Below are 16,173 nucleotides of genomic sequence, written 5' to 3'. Positions count from 1 at the left end.
GGGGATCTGTTTCTGAGCAGTTAATGTAGAAGTCTGCTGCATCTGAGCATTTACAGTTTGCGGTCTTTGCTGTAGTACTTGTCAGTATATACTTTGAATTAAATCAGTGTGGTCACATCTGTCTGAGCCACCAAAAGACATTTAACAGATATGTTAGGCAGGACGTCAAAGCCAATTAACTAAAAATGTGTATGTTTTTTGTTGCATAGGGAGAATATTCCAAATACATGTGTAGTTCAGTAGCTGCAGCTTGTGCATATCTAAACTATTTCTGCACATCTGTTTCATTGTTTCCTTTTTTTCTTTTCTGATTCATCTGATAAATGGGGAAAGGCAGAGCAGGGGTCAGGATCTCTAAAACAGTGAGGATGATGGGATTCCCTGACTTCTTCCCCTTATTTTAGGGTGTGAAATACAAAAACTGGCTTAGCAGACAAGAGGAGGAAAGATTAATGAACACAAAATTCCAAAATGTGTTAAAGTGTACACTATTGAACTACCCACACGCTGCATATAACAAGAACATGCAATGAGACTTTGTTCACTTTAAATTATATTCCACCTTTCTTAAAGTTCTTCTAGTAAATTTTTAGTCAACATATCCCTAGCATGGTGGCTCATACTCTAGAAATAAAAATTTTAGAACAACTTTCTGCATTTTAATGGTTGCATATGTTAAACCCACAGGTTCTGTAAAATAGCAAAGGTAAAAAGGTAACGAATGACATCTTGTTCCTTCAGGTTTGTGACAATACATAAGTTCAGCACCTCAATGGACTTGCTGGAAATGGTAATTAACTTCCAATTAATGTGTCAAGATGCCAAATAAGCTATGGCCATTGTAGAAAGGGACTGACAGTCTGCTGGGTAGCAAGCAAATATAGATCAAAGCCCTGAATCGGCAAGGGGCAGACATTAAGGACAACATCTGAAGGTTAGGCACACACACAAGGGTATTGCTAAGCCTGGGCTGGACAGACCCAGACAGTGAGTGAAAGGCATAGCAGGCCTCATTTTAAACCCAGCCACAGCACAGGTCTTCATGTGCCAGATCCTCTCAGGGTTGCACTTGTGTTATTTGGGTCATTGTATTTATCACCTGCACGTTGAAAAGCATGACCCTCATTAAATTACGCAAGCTGAAGAAAATGCCCCAGCACACATCAGTGACAACCGATGTGCCAGCTGCTCCAGTGCTTGTTCCGTCCTGGATGTCAAGAGGAATGCTGCTTGTAAGTAAGCATGAGCTGTGCTACCTGCAGGGATGTGGCCACCTGAGGCTCTCTGTGGCATGTTTTGTAGGCAGCAGGCCGTTCTGGGGGACAGCAACTAGCAGTGTCTTTTCCCTGGGTTCACAGGGCTGGCACAGGTCTGCAGATCACAGTAAAGCAGCCCTGCTGCTGGGGCCTGGAGATGTATGACAGTATGTCTGAAAGAAGCTGAGCAATGTAACTTTACCAGCTGCCCCTTTCAGTGTGCAGAGGCACCATCTCTGGCATGGCAGAACCCTGCTGTTCTGCAAATGCAGAACAAAATAAATACATAATAATAATAACAACAACAACAACAACAACAATGATGATGTCTGCAAATGGCGAAGCAAAACACTTGTTGCACCATTGTTGCATCAGACCATCTACAGGGCAGCACAGGCCTTTCTGCAAAAGCTTTGGTTTTACTGGATACAAAGAGCACCTTCCAGGACTCTCTCCCCACACTGTTAAGTTTGGGAATATTGTGTTTCTTATCATAGCTTCTCTGTATGTGCAAGATGCTTTTTGCTGATGGCCTTTTTTCCATCCACTGCAAGGTAACAAGGATGCTTGTAAAATCCAAAGGCAAAAAACCTACGTGGTGGCATGTGTCTGTATATAGTAGTTCTTATAAACTAAATTCCTTTTCATAGGTTGATAAAGAGACTAACACTGAGGAATCTGTTAACAAGAACACAACAGTCCGACCCAAGGACAGAGCCAGCTGGAGCACAAGACAGCATCCCTTTGTCAGGAACAGCATGATAGTGCGCTCACAAACCTTCTCTCCAGGCGAGCGGAACCAATACATCTGTAGGGTAAGGGGAAAAACACTTGGGATGAGGAGCTATTAACTGAAGAGTCATTTAACTTCTTGGGAATGATGCATTAATGACAGTGAGTCATGTACCAATTTTCCCTGCAAGAAGCAAAGCCTGTGCTTTCTCTAGATTCTTTCTTTCCCTAACTGACCTGATGCATACTAGAATTGACTTTCATCAGTTGCATACTCTTGCAGAACAACTTTACTAGGGCAAAACCACATTTATTGGAGAGAAGTAACACAGATGCCTGTGCTGGCTATCTGCAAAAACTGTGTTTCCGTGTGCGTCAGCAGCTACAGCTCTTTCACAGCAAAATAATTTGTTAAAACACAGAATAGAGTTCACTGTAAACTGCCGTTACATTACCATATTTTAATAACCATTTAAGGGTAACGGTGTGGAAAGAGCTCAGTCATCAATTTAAATCTTGCTTTGTATCTCAACTGGTTTTAAACCTGGGCAGCCCAAATCCTGCTCTAATTACATCTTTGAAAGATGTGTGAGCGCTGCCTAGGGGCGAGTTTTAAATGTGGTTTCAGCAGCAAAATTTTCCAGTCTCTGGATCCGTGGTAGCATGGAAAAAGATTAAATTGTCAGCCTTGTTGCTGCTAAACTAACTGTGAAAATCATGTGTTTAAAGATTTAAGCACGGGTTCCCAGCTCTATAGGTTTTAATTACAGACACCCTAGAAAAGGCAGTTTAATTTGATCTGTAGTTTCTGCAGGTTACTTACACAAGTATAACTCTTTGAAAATACTTACACTTTAATTCTTTTCCAGCTCAGTTAGAGGTGGTTGCCCTAATCATTTGGGAACATTAAAATTGATTGCTTCTCTGTGATTCATATTGGCCTAAAAAGTAGACTAAAATCTGTGGTCAGTACTTACACACTTACATAACTATTCCATATACCCTCCAGATTGAAGCACTGCAGATTGTTTAGTAGCAGTCTTTACGTAATTTGGGTAGGTTACTGGCTGAATTCAAAACATAGTATTCATCTTCATCTTCATACACTGGAAATTGGTTGTACTGGCAAAAAATTACAGCCTTACCTTGCTGCATATGGAGCTCTTTGACAGGAAGTAACACTAGTTGTTCTGATCGTGTAAGCTCTGGACATTTTTGCATTTGGAAAAGTACTGGGGTTTTGCAGCTTTGAACATTGTTGCCAGAAGCCAGGGTTCGAAAAACATACCTTAAGTAAAACATTCTCTTCTCATTGTGTACAGTATTGCCTGGAAGCAACGCACTCTAGGGAAAGTACATGTTTACAGATGAATCTTTTCCAGTTTCAGAAATACCTGTAGTCCACTGTTGGGGCTCAAGTGTGGCACCCAAGTCCACAGGGAGGGCTGATTAGCATGGGTTTTCCCCGTCCTAGTCCCCAGCTTGCACCACAGTCACACCTAGCCTTGCTTGCTTGGTGGTGCTGTCCTAGATGAAAGTGCCTCTTGGATACGCTCTGGCTGCCAGCTGCTCTTTTCAGAAGAGGTTGCCTAGCTATAAGAAAGCACCTACTCTCATATGATGTTACAGAAAACACAAAGATTTTTGAGCCCTGAAGGAGAGACCCAAAGTCTGTTGGTGCCTTTGAAAATCACCCTTTAGAAGTACTTAAAGAATATCAGTGATGACAGCACATGTGCGTATCCACGGTTGAGCTCCCAGTAGTGGCTCCATGGTGAAAAGACAGATTTGTCTCTTGAGAGGTGTATCCATGTTGCCAGAGGTTGTCTTTCTCACCCCCAACTCTCAGCCAGTCCAGTGTAAGCATGTTTAGGTCTCTGGCTGTGGTTATTGAAGTGATTCCTTTTGTCTGTCCTGCTCTGAAGAGGTGAAATAAATACCTTGCAGATAGATGCTTCTGTTTTCTGTGAAGGTTACCACCATGCGTTTTGATGCATCTAAAAATCAGTCTGCATTGATGTATGTGGAACTAATGCTATAATGAAGAAGCTACTGCTGAGCTGTGGTGCATATTTTTGAGAAGCAGGAAGTACTGCTGAAGGAAGCTGTAGGCACCCGTAAGCTTGTTACTAATAATAATACAAAAATACAGTTGTTTGGACAGATGCATGTCTACAGTAATTTACCTTCACTGTGGAAGATTTGTTAAAAGCCTGCCCCAGGTAAATGAAATCCGTAGTGTATATAATGTGCAGCCAGACAGTGAGTTGGCAGTAATTAATAACCATAGTTGTCTTCCTTGCATTCCTAAAGAGTCTGCTTACTCTTCATCCAGTAAGATCAATGGTTGTCTTGGTTTAGGAATAGAATTTTAAAGGAGATGCTTATTCTAGTTGAAAAATTTTTACTTTATACAAAGAATGACCTACATGTATATCAGCACTAAGGTTCTCTGATGATCTATATCAATACAGCTGTATATGTATGTGAATGTGCTTTATATCTCCATTATGTACATTTTGACAGCTGAATCGAAGTGACAGTGACAGCTCAACACTAGCCAAAAAGTCTCTCTTTGTGAGAAATGCCACAGAACGGCGGAGCCTAAGAGTTAAACGGGTATGTGTTACGTTACCTGGACGTGGTTTAAAACAAAGTATGGGGAGAGAAGGAATAACACGTCTTGAAATTAAAGCATATTGTTTATTTCAGCAAAATTGATGCAAGCAGTACATGTCGTTGTGTAGTTCCTGGTTGAAATCTCACCACAGTTGTCTCAGTGCTATGTCTTCCCCCATGAACCAAGCTAATGTTCTAGTTGTGGCTGAAGCCAGCAGCCAGACACTGGTGCTCAGCATCATGGCATTTACTGGTGAACTTTAGCTTGTTGCTGTCAGAGGAATGTGGTTTAAGGAACCCAGCTACTCTAAAGTGACCCAAGGTGGCTTATGCTACCAAAAGTCAACACCAGAAAAATGTGCCTTGAGCAAATTTTGGACAAAGTTTCAAGGATTCAGGTGCCCTTTTAAAGAGGATTTACTCTTCTCCAAGACTGAGTAGCAAAATGATTGAAGGACAAGAGAGCAAGGTTGTATTTCTCTTGCATGGAGTTCTTTCTTGCATAAGTTGAGAGCTCTATTTTAATCTTGATGGTAACTTTAAAAACACTTCAGAGAAGGATTTTACCAGGTAGCAGGATTACATTTGGCATAAAGAAAGAAATACCGAATAGTCTGGGATGGCTCCTCATGTGAAAAGTCACTGTCGAAGGATAGTAAGTAATGTGAAATATGCTAAAGAAATGCATTTTCACAACGTTTGTAACAGTATGTGTTTGCTTAAGCACTGAAAAAGGAAATGCTTATAAAAATAAATAGAGAGGTTGAAATCTCTGGGGAAGTCTGCACAGTGCTGTCCTGGGGAGCAGAATGGGTTTTTTTTGTTTTAACTTGTAAATATATTGTTGTACATCTGGTTGGAGAAACTTTTGCATTCATTTTTTAGCTAGTGCCTGAAGAAAAACTGCAGAATAGATGAATTTTTGGACTTGGATCTCATCATAGCAGCTTTCTGCTAAAGAAAAACAAAAATATTTGAGCTTTTCTGACTGTATCATGTCAAAGCCTACATCAGCCTCTCTAGATAATAACTTTTATTGTTCTGTCTCCCAGATGATTCAGCCTGTTTGCCAACCAATCATGCGAAGAGCTACACAAGAGTGCCCTGTACGCACTTCCCTTGACTTGGAGCTGGACCTCCAGGCATCACGCACAAGGCAGAATCGACTGAATGATGAGCTTCAGGCCTTGCGGGATCTTAAACAAAAGCTTGAGGAAATGAAAGGCAGAGGAGAGACAGATCTTCCCCTGTGTGTGCTAGAGGATGAACGATTCCAGAAACTCTTGAAACAGGCTGAAAAACAGGTATGAGCAGCATACAGATACTGTGTGAGTGAATGAACATAGGCCCCTGCCTTTTCTGTAAATTTGTTAAAGAATTTGGCTTATAGTGTTAAAGCTCTTTTTACAGAAGCTCACAATTGACTAAATACACTTCTGGATTGCATAGTGTAAACTATTTCTTTATTGGTCAATACTACAGTATTTAAACCTAGAATCTGACATACTAGTTTTCTAGTACTATGTAAATACTTTGGCAATGCAGAGTAGAAACCCTATTATTTGGAGTAATAGCAGTGGTGTAGTAAACCAGTGTTTACTTAAAAGTTAATTTAAAATTCTCATGTGCCAGCTGTACTTCTGCAGACACACATGTGGTTTTTGTCCTTCAGAATCAGGTGATTTGCAGCCTGCACAGAAATTTGAGAGAGGCAGTGACTATTAGTTATAGTGGTAGGGGTATCTGGGAAAGGCAGTACTTCCACTGTGGCTTATTTCCTTATGCAGGACATACTTGTTCTAGTTTTGGCAGAGGAAAGCCAAATTCTATTCCCTATGTGATGGTTTCTAAAACAATACAAGTATATATGCACTTTCTCTAAACTCTGTAAGGTAGTTGGATGCCCTTATGGATAAAAGACAACAAACAAGATAGAACAAGTGAAAGGCAACAGTGACAAGTTGGAACATGGAAAATTCCAACAAGATGTATTAGAAAGTGGGAAGGTTGTTTGTTGGTTTAAAATTGCGAACGTGATCATACACTGGAATATGGGCCTAGTAGGAGAGGAAAAAAAGGTTGGACAAAACAAAGCATTGTTTTATGATGTAAATATATGTTATGCCTGTAACTTAAACATTGTTCAGTTCTGGATAATAAGTTCAAACTGGATAATAAGGCTACAGGGGGTTGCCAAGAATGGTCAGAGGAGGAAACAGCTTTCTGTTAGGAGTGGCTAAGTAGCTACAACTGAAGTCTATAAAATAATGGGTGAGGTGGAGGAAAGCACTTAATCACTGTCCTTTATAATACAGGAAGTAGGGAATTGAAGAGGTTGCAGATTAAAGGAAAGCAATCATAGCACAACATTTAGAAACTGTAAAAATGTTTTCCATGGAACATTGAGTGCTGCAAGTCTGTAGAGGTTTGAAAAGCAGTTTGATAAATTCATGGAGGAAATATCCATCAGAGGTCATTAACCATAATGATATCACCTACTTCAAGAAGTCTGACTGTCTGATAGTTTAGGAAACAGAATTTTTTCCCAATATGTTCTCCCAGCTCTATGCTTATGCCCTGTTCTGTCCTCTCTGTCTTCTTGTCTCTCTTTCCTTGGCATCTGCTGTTGGCTATAGCTAGTGGAGTTCTAAAATGGCTGTAAAGTACTAGCAGAGTTTAGGTTGAGCATTAAGAGAGAAACCCGTGGGCAAAAGTGGGATAAGGCAGTGCAACATTTAAACATCACACAATATTAATCTGGGTTTTGACAGTGTGAATTCATTATATTAATTTGATTTTTCTAAGTTGCAGCCCATAAAAATAGTAGTAGCTTTATATAAAAGGATGGCTAAATTTTAGAAATTCATTGTTTATATCTAATGCTGGGTGCAGGATAGAAATGGTAATTTCTAATTGCTTATTTAAAACCGTTCCCACTCTAGAGCTATTCCCCCTAGAACAGAGTATGCCTCTGCAACATTTAATATTATAAATCCTTTGGATTTGTGCTTTCTTATTTCAGCTGGCTCTTTCGAGGCAGCAGATAGGTTTCTCATATTTTATACCTCTGATGTCAGTGATCAGCACCATGACACACACTGCGATAAGGAATAAGGGTAATAATGTATGTTCCTAAAATATATGTAGGCTGCAGCATAGCATTCAAGTCCTCCTTACAAGTCAGAACAAGGAACACAGCCACTCTGCCGCTTTGAAGAGCACTCGCAAAGTTTCTGGAAATATTTCTACCATTAAAATTGTTGCAGCTTTCCCCTGTGGAGCAAAACAACCCTGAGAATACTGTACTCTGCTGTCAGTTTCCTCTTGGGTTAGTGAAACACAGCAGCCTAGAGAACATTGTCATAGATTATTTTTTAGATCCTGCAGGTATTATAATGGTGCAGACTAATGCAGCAGCTGGAAGTGCCAGAGAAATTGAGTCTCAAGTGAAAAATGAAACCGCAGATGTAGGGGACGTTGAAAATCAGTGGCTGCCTGCTAGCATGTAGTTACTCTGCTGGAAGCCAAATACACAGACTCCATACCTTCCTACCACACCTTCCTAAGTACAAGTATGTAAAGCTCACCAGTACCTGCAGATCAGAAAACAGTAGGTAATTCTATGCACCAGAAACATTTTCTCTTGTTTAGATTGCATTTTTGTGAGAAATCGGAGAGTATTTCAAAGTTTGAGTCTTAAATCCTCATACAAGTAAGTTTTCAGACACCTAGTGTCCTGTGAAGGACTTCCTCTTTGTGTATGCCCAAAATAGATTCCTGTAACTATCTGTAAATGTCTTCATTTCTTTTCAGTACATCTTCTGCGTAGAGGTTGTCTGCAATTAAGTCATTAATACCACAGATATGTTCTTGTTCCAGTGTTTTGGCATTCAGCACAGTTAGCAGTTTTTCTTTAGATCCACTTTCTTCTATACAAAAACCATTGAAGAACAAGACAGGAATTAGCATTTCACTTTATTTCACCTAATTGTGATAGTGGTTCTTCTTTGTTATCCCAGTCTTAGGAATCTCTGCATCTGCACTTAGCTTATCTGGCACTTACATTGGCCATACATTTAACAAGTGCCAAAAATATTAGCCTGCTTTTCTGTGTTTCATATAGATGGAGGATTCACTGTCTTTATAAATCACCCAAGAAAGACGGTGTAAATGTAAAATTGGTCATGTACATACCTTCATATATGCATGCTCTTGGAGACACCGGGCTGAAATCAAAGTTTCTCTGAGAACATCCTGAAAAAAATAAGAGGATAAAAAAAAAAAAAACCATGGTTACAGAGTATGAAAACAAGAGAAGTCATCTGTGCTGTTAACCTGAAATGCAGTAGTCACAAGATTCTCATGCATAGTTAGGGAAAATATAAAAGATTTTCAAATATTGTATGTTTAGTGCTTTGATGATAAATATTAACTAGGGGAGCTGATAAAACATATGGCCACTGACATATGTAAAATTAAGACAGTAACAGTTGTCATTGCAAATTTATGTTCACTACAAGGAAAACAATATAGGTTAACTTCATTTTAAAATCATACATATTTTGGAACCAGGGGCTGAAGAAGTTAACAGCAGTACAAACTGGAGTTTAAGTGAGTTTTTGAAAGGGTGGTGCTCTTTCATGTAAAACCCTTTCATATAGAACACTGGAGTGCGTTTCAACAGACAGAGGATACCACTGTCCTGCTGTGAATGGATTTCTATAGCTGCCCAGTATGGAACTGATAGTATGGACTAACTTTTTTGAATTAGTTGGTTTTGTTGTTTGGGAGTCTACTGGGTTGAATTCAGAACTAGAGACATGAACTCCTAAGTTAAAAACCAACTTTGAAGATCACTGGTTTTGGCTCGGGTGTGTGTTTTAATTTGAGGTAACAGAACAGCATTTTCAAGTCTGAGTGCCTGAAGTTAAGCATAAAAAAATAACCTCTAAAGAACTTTTAAAATTGTTTAGAACATTAAACTCTGATGGCTGGCAAAATTCAAAATACAGTACATGACTTCAGGGACTGTCAGACAAATGTCTAGAAATGAAGCTAAGTGTGCACACAAGGTGGCATTGCCCATGCCATACACCCTACACACTGTGGGGGTGACATTGCAGGTGTTCTGGGACTCACCTGCATATGAACAGTGACCATTTATGTAATAAATCCAGGTGACTGTCCACCTGAAAAGAGCTGTAGTTCAAATTATCGGGCATTCAGAAACACTTGATAAAGCCTTTTAACAAACAAAACACAGCTCTTGATAACAGTGTCCTTCCAAAACAGTGGATGGTACAGCTGTGATTGTCCTGTTGATGCAGCAGTGCTTGGTAAAGATGTATAATAGCACCAGCCATACTGAGGTGCAGAAATACTGTGGTTTACTGGTAGCGATGTATCTGCTCAACAATGCTCATGTCAAGAAAGATCCTTTATCTGTTGTCATCGGTGGTGTTTGGTTCACTTGCCTTGGCTTTACAACCTCTCCAGTGCAAATGAAAGAAGTGTCCCATACAAAAGTGTTGTGTCATGAATAAAAGCACAAAAAAAAGTTTATGAATATTAACTTTGCTAGCAAAGTCAGTAAAACTTAAAAGTTTGTTTTGAGAGCACACCTTCTCTGGTTTTTGTCTGTAATTTTAGAGTAGGTATAGGCAACTTTCCTAAGAGCTTTCATTATGAAATAAAAGTTCATTACATGGGGAAAGAATGACAGTCTCCCAGTTATAAAGATACTTGGATAGACAACATCTGTTCATACGAATTTAGGTATTGTCTAACTGTGGCCCTAAGAGAAATCTCATAAAAATCTACAATACCCTAGTAGCCACCTGTGATGACGTGGGATTTGCTCTATTTATTTGAATTTTTTCTCTTCTTTTTTTTTTTTTTTTTAAGGAGAAGCTCTGTTATTTTGTGCCCATGGCTTACTTTGCGATGTCAGCCTTTCTTTCTGACCCTTTGTATAGAGATTTTCATAGAATCATTTAAGTTGGAAAAGACCTTTAAGATCAAATCCGAATGTAAACCTAACCCTGCCAAGTGTTTTGCTTGATGAAGAAGAATTTGTCATTTCCTTGAAATGAGTAGTTGTTCATTATTAGCAAAATAGTTATTTTTCCTGTTTACAGGCTGAACAGTCAAAAGAAGAACAGAAACAAGGTTTAAGTGCTGAGAAATTGATGAGAAAAGCCTCTAAGGATGTATGCCGGTTACGGGAGCAGAGCCAGAAAGTGCCACTGCAGGTGCAGTCATTCAGGTAGGGCCTGTTCTGCTTTTCACTCTCTTTTTAATGTAGTGAAGTAATACAAATTATTTCTAAGCTTAAAGAGACATGCCTTGTAATGTTGGTCAAAAATCTACACACCTCTGAATTGCAAGAAACATTATATGTTTTTAAAATAGCTCTGAGTTGGAGTTTCAGAGGACTGGGCCTTGGTAACTTACTTATGTGGCAGCAGTGGCAGTATTTAGCTGAGCTGTGGTGGCGAGGAAATGGAGTGAAAAGTTTCAGACCTCTGTGGGCAAGCATGTGTGTGGCCATTGCCACAGCTCACCTCATCCACAGCAGATTCACAGTGGGCTCGAAGTCATGGGATCTTTCCCGATGATGGCAGGCGCCTGAAGCAAATCACCCTGCAGGGAGAAGTAGAACAGTGTACATCTTACAATTAACCACTACTTGTGCTTTGCTCAAGACTTAGTATTCAAGAAAGATCTTGAGTTCCTCCTCCTTTGTGTTTCTCTCCTCCTTTTGGTTGTGGGAACAGCAACCAATTACGTGAAGCAATATCAAGTTTTCTTGCTTAGCGTAAGCCACAATGAACACTTTCTATCTCAAACCTTAATTCTAACTTGTCTAAATTCCCAAAGGGCTGGCCAGTAAGTGGCAGGCTACCAGTGCAGAGGCCACACTTCCATGTAAAAATTTGAAAAATCCAATGCTCACTCTTCCACACAGGAAGAGTGTGGAATTTACTCTATTTGTCACTAAGTGATGTTCTTAAAGCTTGGCCTCTGGGTCCTGTATAGGGAACTTAGGTCAGCTACTAATAACTGCGAGGATTTTTTTTTTTTTCCCTTTTTAACCCAGTCTATCATGAACAGCTTGAGAAATCCATAAGCAGATAGGGGCCTGTGAGGCCTATATTTCAAACCACAATTGTAAATGATGCAGAATCAAAGCAAGAAAGGAAAGGGGTTTCTTAGCAAAGAAGTGTTACAGCTCAGGTATTTATCCTCAGTATGAAATTCGAGACATCTTCAAACAGTTTTCACTTTCAATGTAAGTTTGACAAAGAGTTTTAAGTCAGTGCTGGTCATTTAACAGTCATCACAAACAGACTGCTGCCCAAGTTTACAGGAATATGTAATAGAGCTCAAGATGTCGTTCCCCTGCAAGAGGGGTATCATAAGACACTATTCTCCTTTATCTTCTGATAACCACACAACTAGCTGAGCAGTCCATTTTACATAGTTGATTATGCTCTGAGTTCCCGTTTCTGATGGTAATTTAAGCATCACCAGTGGAAAGCATGGTTTAGTCTACTGGGCAAGTAGCTACCTCCTAAGGCTGAATTGTACAGGCCCCACTAGTTGGATTTGTTACACTGCTGTGGCCTCACAGCATAACCATGCAGAGGCATTTTTGAAGCTCTCAAGAAGAATAACTCTTCTGAGCTTTAACTTTTAAGCCCCAAATACTTATCTGTTTTGTAGGCTGCTGGCAGACAGGCTTTTGTAAACCTGTTATGCCTCAGTAATCTCTCAGTTCATAGGAGGCAGAAATGGTAACAGCACAGGGAAGCAACTAGAGAAGGGGTTGACAATTCTGCTTCTGAGGATTGCCCAGACCCAGTTATTTTATTATCAACACGCCCATCCCCCCCCCCCCCCCCCTTTCCCAAGTCAGGATAAAATGTTTTATTTTGCCTTTTTGTCCACCCACTACAATATCATCATAGGAAATCAGTGATTAGATCAGTATTTGAGCCTGACCACTGCAGTTACTAATGAAATATTGCTTTTACATAAATCTGCCTAAGAAGAGAATTATGTCAGAATGCCACATTTGCTGTAAATAAATACACTCTCTATTTTCCTCACTGTATATTTTCCAAACCTATATTTTAAAGAACGATGCTGTAGCATTAGCAACTCTACAGCAGATGACATTGGAGTCATGCCATAAATAGTAAAATAATAACTTGTTTTCCTTTCTAATTTCAGGGAGAAGATAGCATACTTCACAAGAGCAAAGATCAGTATACCAGCCCTTCCAGCTGATGATGTATAATTATGCATTTTCATTGAAGTGTTTTTCCACTTGCTCATCTTTCAGATGAACTTAGTAGTTCCAGTGACCTGCTTTGAAAGATCTTCTATTTTACATTCACTATTGATACATTTATTTGTAAGATACAGTGAATTGAATTGTATGCTTAAAAAATGGCAACCCCTCCCCACCCCCCGCGAACAACTGGAAAAACCAAAGTAGATTAATTTTGGTATACTGATGCTGATTTTGTACAGTTTGTATGTATTGCATGTGTTTTTATTTTGTAAAGATGGAACAAAGGCAGTACTAAGCATGTATCCTGTTGAACTGCACTGTGTTGAGAAATATTACGTTCAACAGAAGATTGTTTATCTTTTCACTATTTTCATGTGAGCAGACTGTGAAGATGGCTGATTTGCCATGCAATATTTTTGTACAAGAGTGTGACTTTTATAGTTTAAAGTTAACCACAAGCGTAAACTCCTTTCAAAAACATCAAGGCTGCCTCACAACAGCTGCTAATTAAATTCATCACTTGCATTGGAATTTTGTTTCTGAAAACAGTTTTTTGTGTTTTAATGTTTTGTAGGAAGAGACAAAGTTCAGTTTAGTTTTGTGAATGTACAGTACATTAACCTGCACTAAAAGGTTTCTTGCATCTGCGGGAGAGTGAGAAAGGCAAGGCAGACAAGTAACCCTAAAATCTCACTATGAGACTACCAAAAGGGGCAGCTGCTTTCTGTACTGGAAGCTAAATCAAATTCACTATACCAACATTGGAATTAGAATAGTCATATTCACTGCACACTTAAAAATGAGAGTTCCTCTATCTTAATCTTTCGTCCTAGAGGCTTTCTTACTGCCAACTAGGAATACCTTAAAGTGTTTGTTAGGTTCACAAATATGAAGATGTTTCATTAAAGTATTTGTACCAGCAGAAAAACCTGTCACGTACTAACTCGGACATCAGAACTCTTGTTGGTAAGGTAAACCCTTCCTGAAAAGGAAAAGCTCCTCACTAGAAGTGTTCACGTGTTTCGGTACAATAAATAACATTTTATAGATACACATTCACCCTGTATGCAGTTGAGGTGCACGGGGTTTAATAAACAGATGTTGCAAGTTCATCTTACATGAAGCAGCCTGCTAGGAAGAAGCATCGACTTGGATGCATTCTGTTAGAAGCACAGAACTTTGTATGTAGGCATTCAAAAAGCCCCATCTTGGTAAAGCAGTTGGGGTCTTATTTTCTGTGGGTACTGTGTGAGGGGGTGGACACTGCAGAAAAAAGGAGTTCATTTTCTACTTAAACTGTTTCATTGGGATGTGTTGAATTCACTGGCTAAAGTTTTCTTCTCCAACAAGCCACAGACTTCATCTTTCAAAAAGGCTGTAATTACTTGGTAAGAAAATGGGAGCAAATGCGACCGCAACATGGTAGCAGCTGCCTTAAATTCAAAGTGACAATTCTGTGACGAGAGGTCTGTGCAACAACCAAGGGTTTTCTTATGCACAGATAACATCAGATCACTTAAATGTACAGCCAAACATGCCATTTGGGGCAAGAGGGCTGACTGAACATCCTTTGTGAATGCCCCATTTGGTTTTTGTTTCTTGGGTTTGAGATAACATTGTTTGAAAGGTCAATTTAAAGAAAACAAACAAATCTGGAATTATTTAATGTAGAGGTGAAATGAAGGTTGACAGTTTCAACTTCTCCATTTGATTATATGAGTTGTTTGTAGAATGATGTTTAGATGTGTACTTTATGATTTTTCTTTTATTTATTTACACTCTTATTTATGTTCTGTTTAATATAGTTCAGTTCTGGCCATAAAAATATTTGACATTAAGGATATTGTAAAAAATATTTAGAACTGTCAGAGCTGTCTCAAGCTGCCAGATGAGCTGTTTCTCCTCACGTGTTGGAATAATAGTAAAAAAAAAAAAAAAGTATTATCATCTGATTTGTAAGCATGAAACGAGGTCAAAATTTAAGGAGTGCTGGCTTTAGCTTGCAAAACGCATTTTAAAATGAGAGACTTCTACTTATTCATGCTCCTTGTTTTCCAGATTGGTAAAGTTGAACATGTTTATAGGCAGCTTTTAATATTTCTAGAGTTCTGGTGGGTTTTTTTAACTAATTTGGATTATTCACACTTGAAACACTCAATAGAATAAGCTAAAATAATCCACACAGGTAAAGCTCCATCAGTTTAAAATTACAACTATTACTCTTGAAGTGAAATTTATTCTGCACAGCAGGGTATAACGAATGTAATTAGTTCTATTTCCAGGTACCAATGTCACTACAGTTGCATATATCAAAATCTAAATATCACTGGTACAAGGATATTTAGCCAAATAAGCAAAGTTTAGCAGAAAATGTAATAGAACAGAAATCAAATAATTAAGTGGGTTTTTTTTACTATTGCTATGTTTATACTGTATTAAATATCAAATGCTCAGGACTGAACTAAGTATTTAATCAGGTTATATTCTGAATGTGTTTCTGTTCTAATTTTGTCTGTAAGAGTACGCAAGTACATCACACAGATTAACTTGTCTCTGCACTTTCCATGTGTTTCAGTGATTGGAAAATACATTTTTTTTTTAACAAAGTTCTTTTCCAGACCACTGTTTTATTTAATTCTTTTATTCCTGTTCTATGCTTCTCTCTGCTTTTTTGTACAAACAGATGGCTGCTGCAGCTTTGTCAATGTAAAAATCATTGCAATTTATAGAAAGTTGACATCAATCGATGCCAAGTCTTAGGGTAAGTTAAACCAATTCATATGTTTGAAGCTAGCTCTTTACATTCATTAAGTAAAAACTGCAGTAGCAATGGACAAAGTCAACTCTCCACTGGATATCTCCTCATTATTATTGGGGAATACTGGATTTCCTTGGGGAGAGATTGTGCATGGATCGATTCAGTCGTTCTCTCTCTCTGGAGAATAGTATATTACATGACATTATGCCTGAGAACATTTAGTTTACTGTGATGGATACAGGTCCAGGGAACTTCATCCAAGGTTGTCCTGTATCAGGTTTTTGTAATGCATGTTGAACTGACACTACAAACTTTCAGGACTTAAACTACTACTATGTTTTGTACAAAACACATTGTTTAAAGGGGCCCCAGTAGGAATTCTGCTATTTAAAATACAGTCAAGTCTCCATGCATGCCTAGAGATTAAGAATTTTATACCTATTTATCCAAAACACAAAGCAAGCAAGCAAAACCCACACAAAACCAAAACGTGCAATTGATCAAATTTT

The 16,173-nt window shown here is 38.8% G+C and overlaps 1 protein-coding gene and 1 long non-coding RNA gene across 8 annotated transcripts in view; one reads left to right on the top strand and one right to left on the bottom strand.

Annotated features, from left to right (window-relative positions):
• The window catches only part of WWC2 (WW and C2 domain containing 2), a 101,612-nt gene extending 86,107 nt beyond the window's left edge, over positions 1-15,505 (top strand). For 3 of the 6 annotated variants that reach the window (XM_061474484.1, XM_061474510.1, XM_061474503.1), the window contains exons 19-23: positions 1,907-2,071; positions 4,515-4,607; positions 5,660-5,911; positions 10,745-10,872; positions 12,843-15,505. In XM_061474484.1, the coding sequence (XP_061330468.1) occupies positions 1,907-2,071; positions 4,515-4,607; positions 5,660-5,911; positions 10,745-10,872; positions 12,843-12,909 (705 nt within the window). In that variant the 3' untranslated portion in view covers positions 12,910-15,505. Of the gene's footprint in view, positions 1-404; positions 650-741; positions 901-1,906; positions 2,072-4,514; positions 4,608-5,659; positions 5,912-10,744; positions 10,873-12,842 lie in introns of those variants that run through there. The other 3 variants (XM_061474493.1, XM_061474526.1, XM_061474516.1) reach the window with 3 other exon arrangements.
• The window catches only part of LOC133280143 (uncharacterized), a 51,364-nt gene continuing 43,888 nt past the window's right edge, over positions 8,698-16,173 (bottom strand). For both annotated transcript variants that reach the window (XR_009747083.1, XR_009747086.1), the window contains exons 3-4: positions 11,061-11,249; positions 8,698-8,861 (exon numbers count right to left, since the gene is read on the bottom strand). This is a non-coding gene — a long non-coding RNA (uncharacterized LOC133280143). The remainder of the gene's footprint in view (positions 8,862-11,060; positions 11,250-16,173) is intronic.

This window comes from Pezoporus flaviventris, unplaced genomic scaffold (genome assembly GCF_033815535.1).
Source record: "Pezoporus flaviventris isolate CSIRO_AGI_PZ_B2104156 unplaced genomic scaffold, CSIRO_AGI_Pfla_v1 ptg000002l, whole genome shotgun sequence".
NCBI classification, from domain to species: Eukaryota; Metazoa; Chordata; class Aves; order Psittaciformes; family Psittacidae; genus Pezoporus; species Pezoporus flaviventris.
Note: the sequence above shows the minus strand (reverse complement) of the source record. Positions and strands in the feature narration are given on the sequence as shown.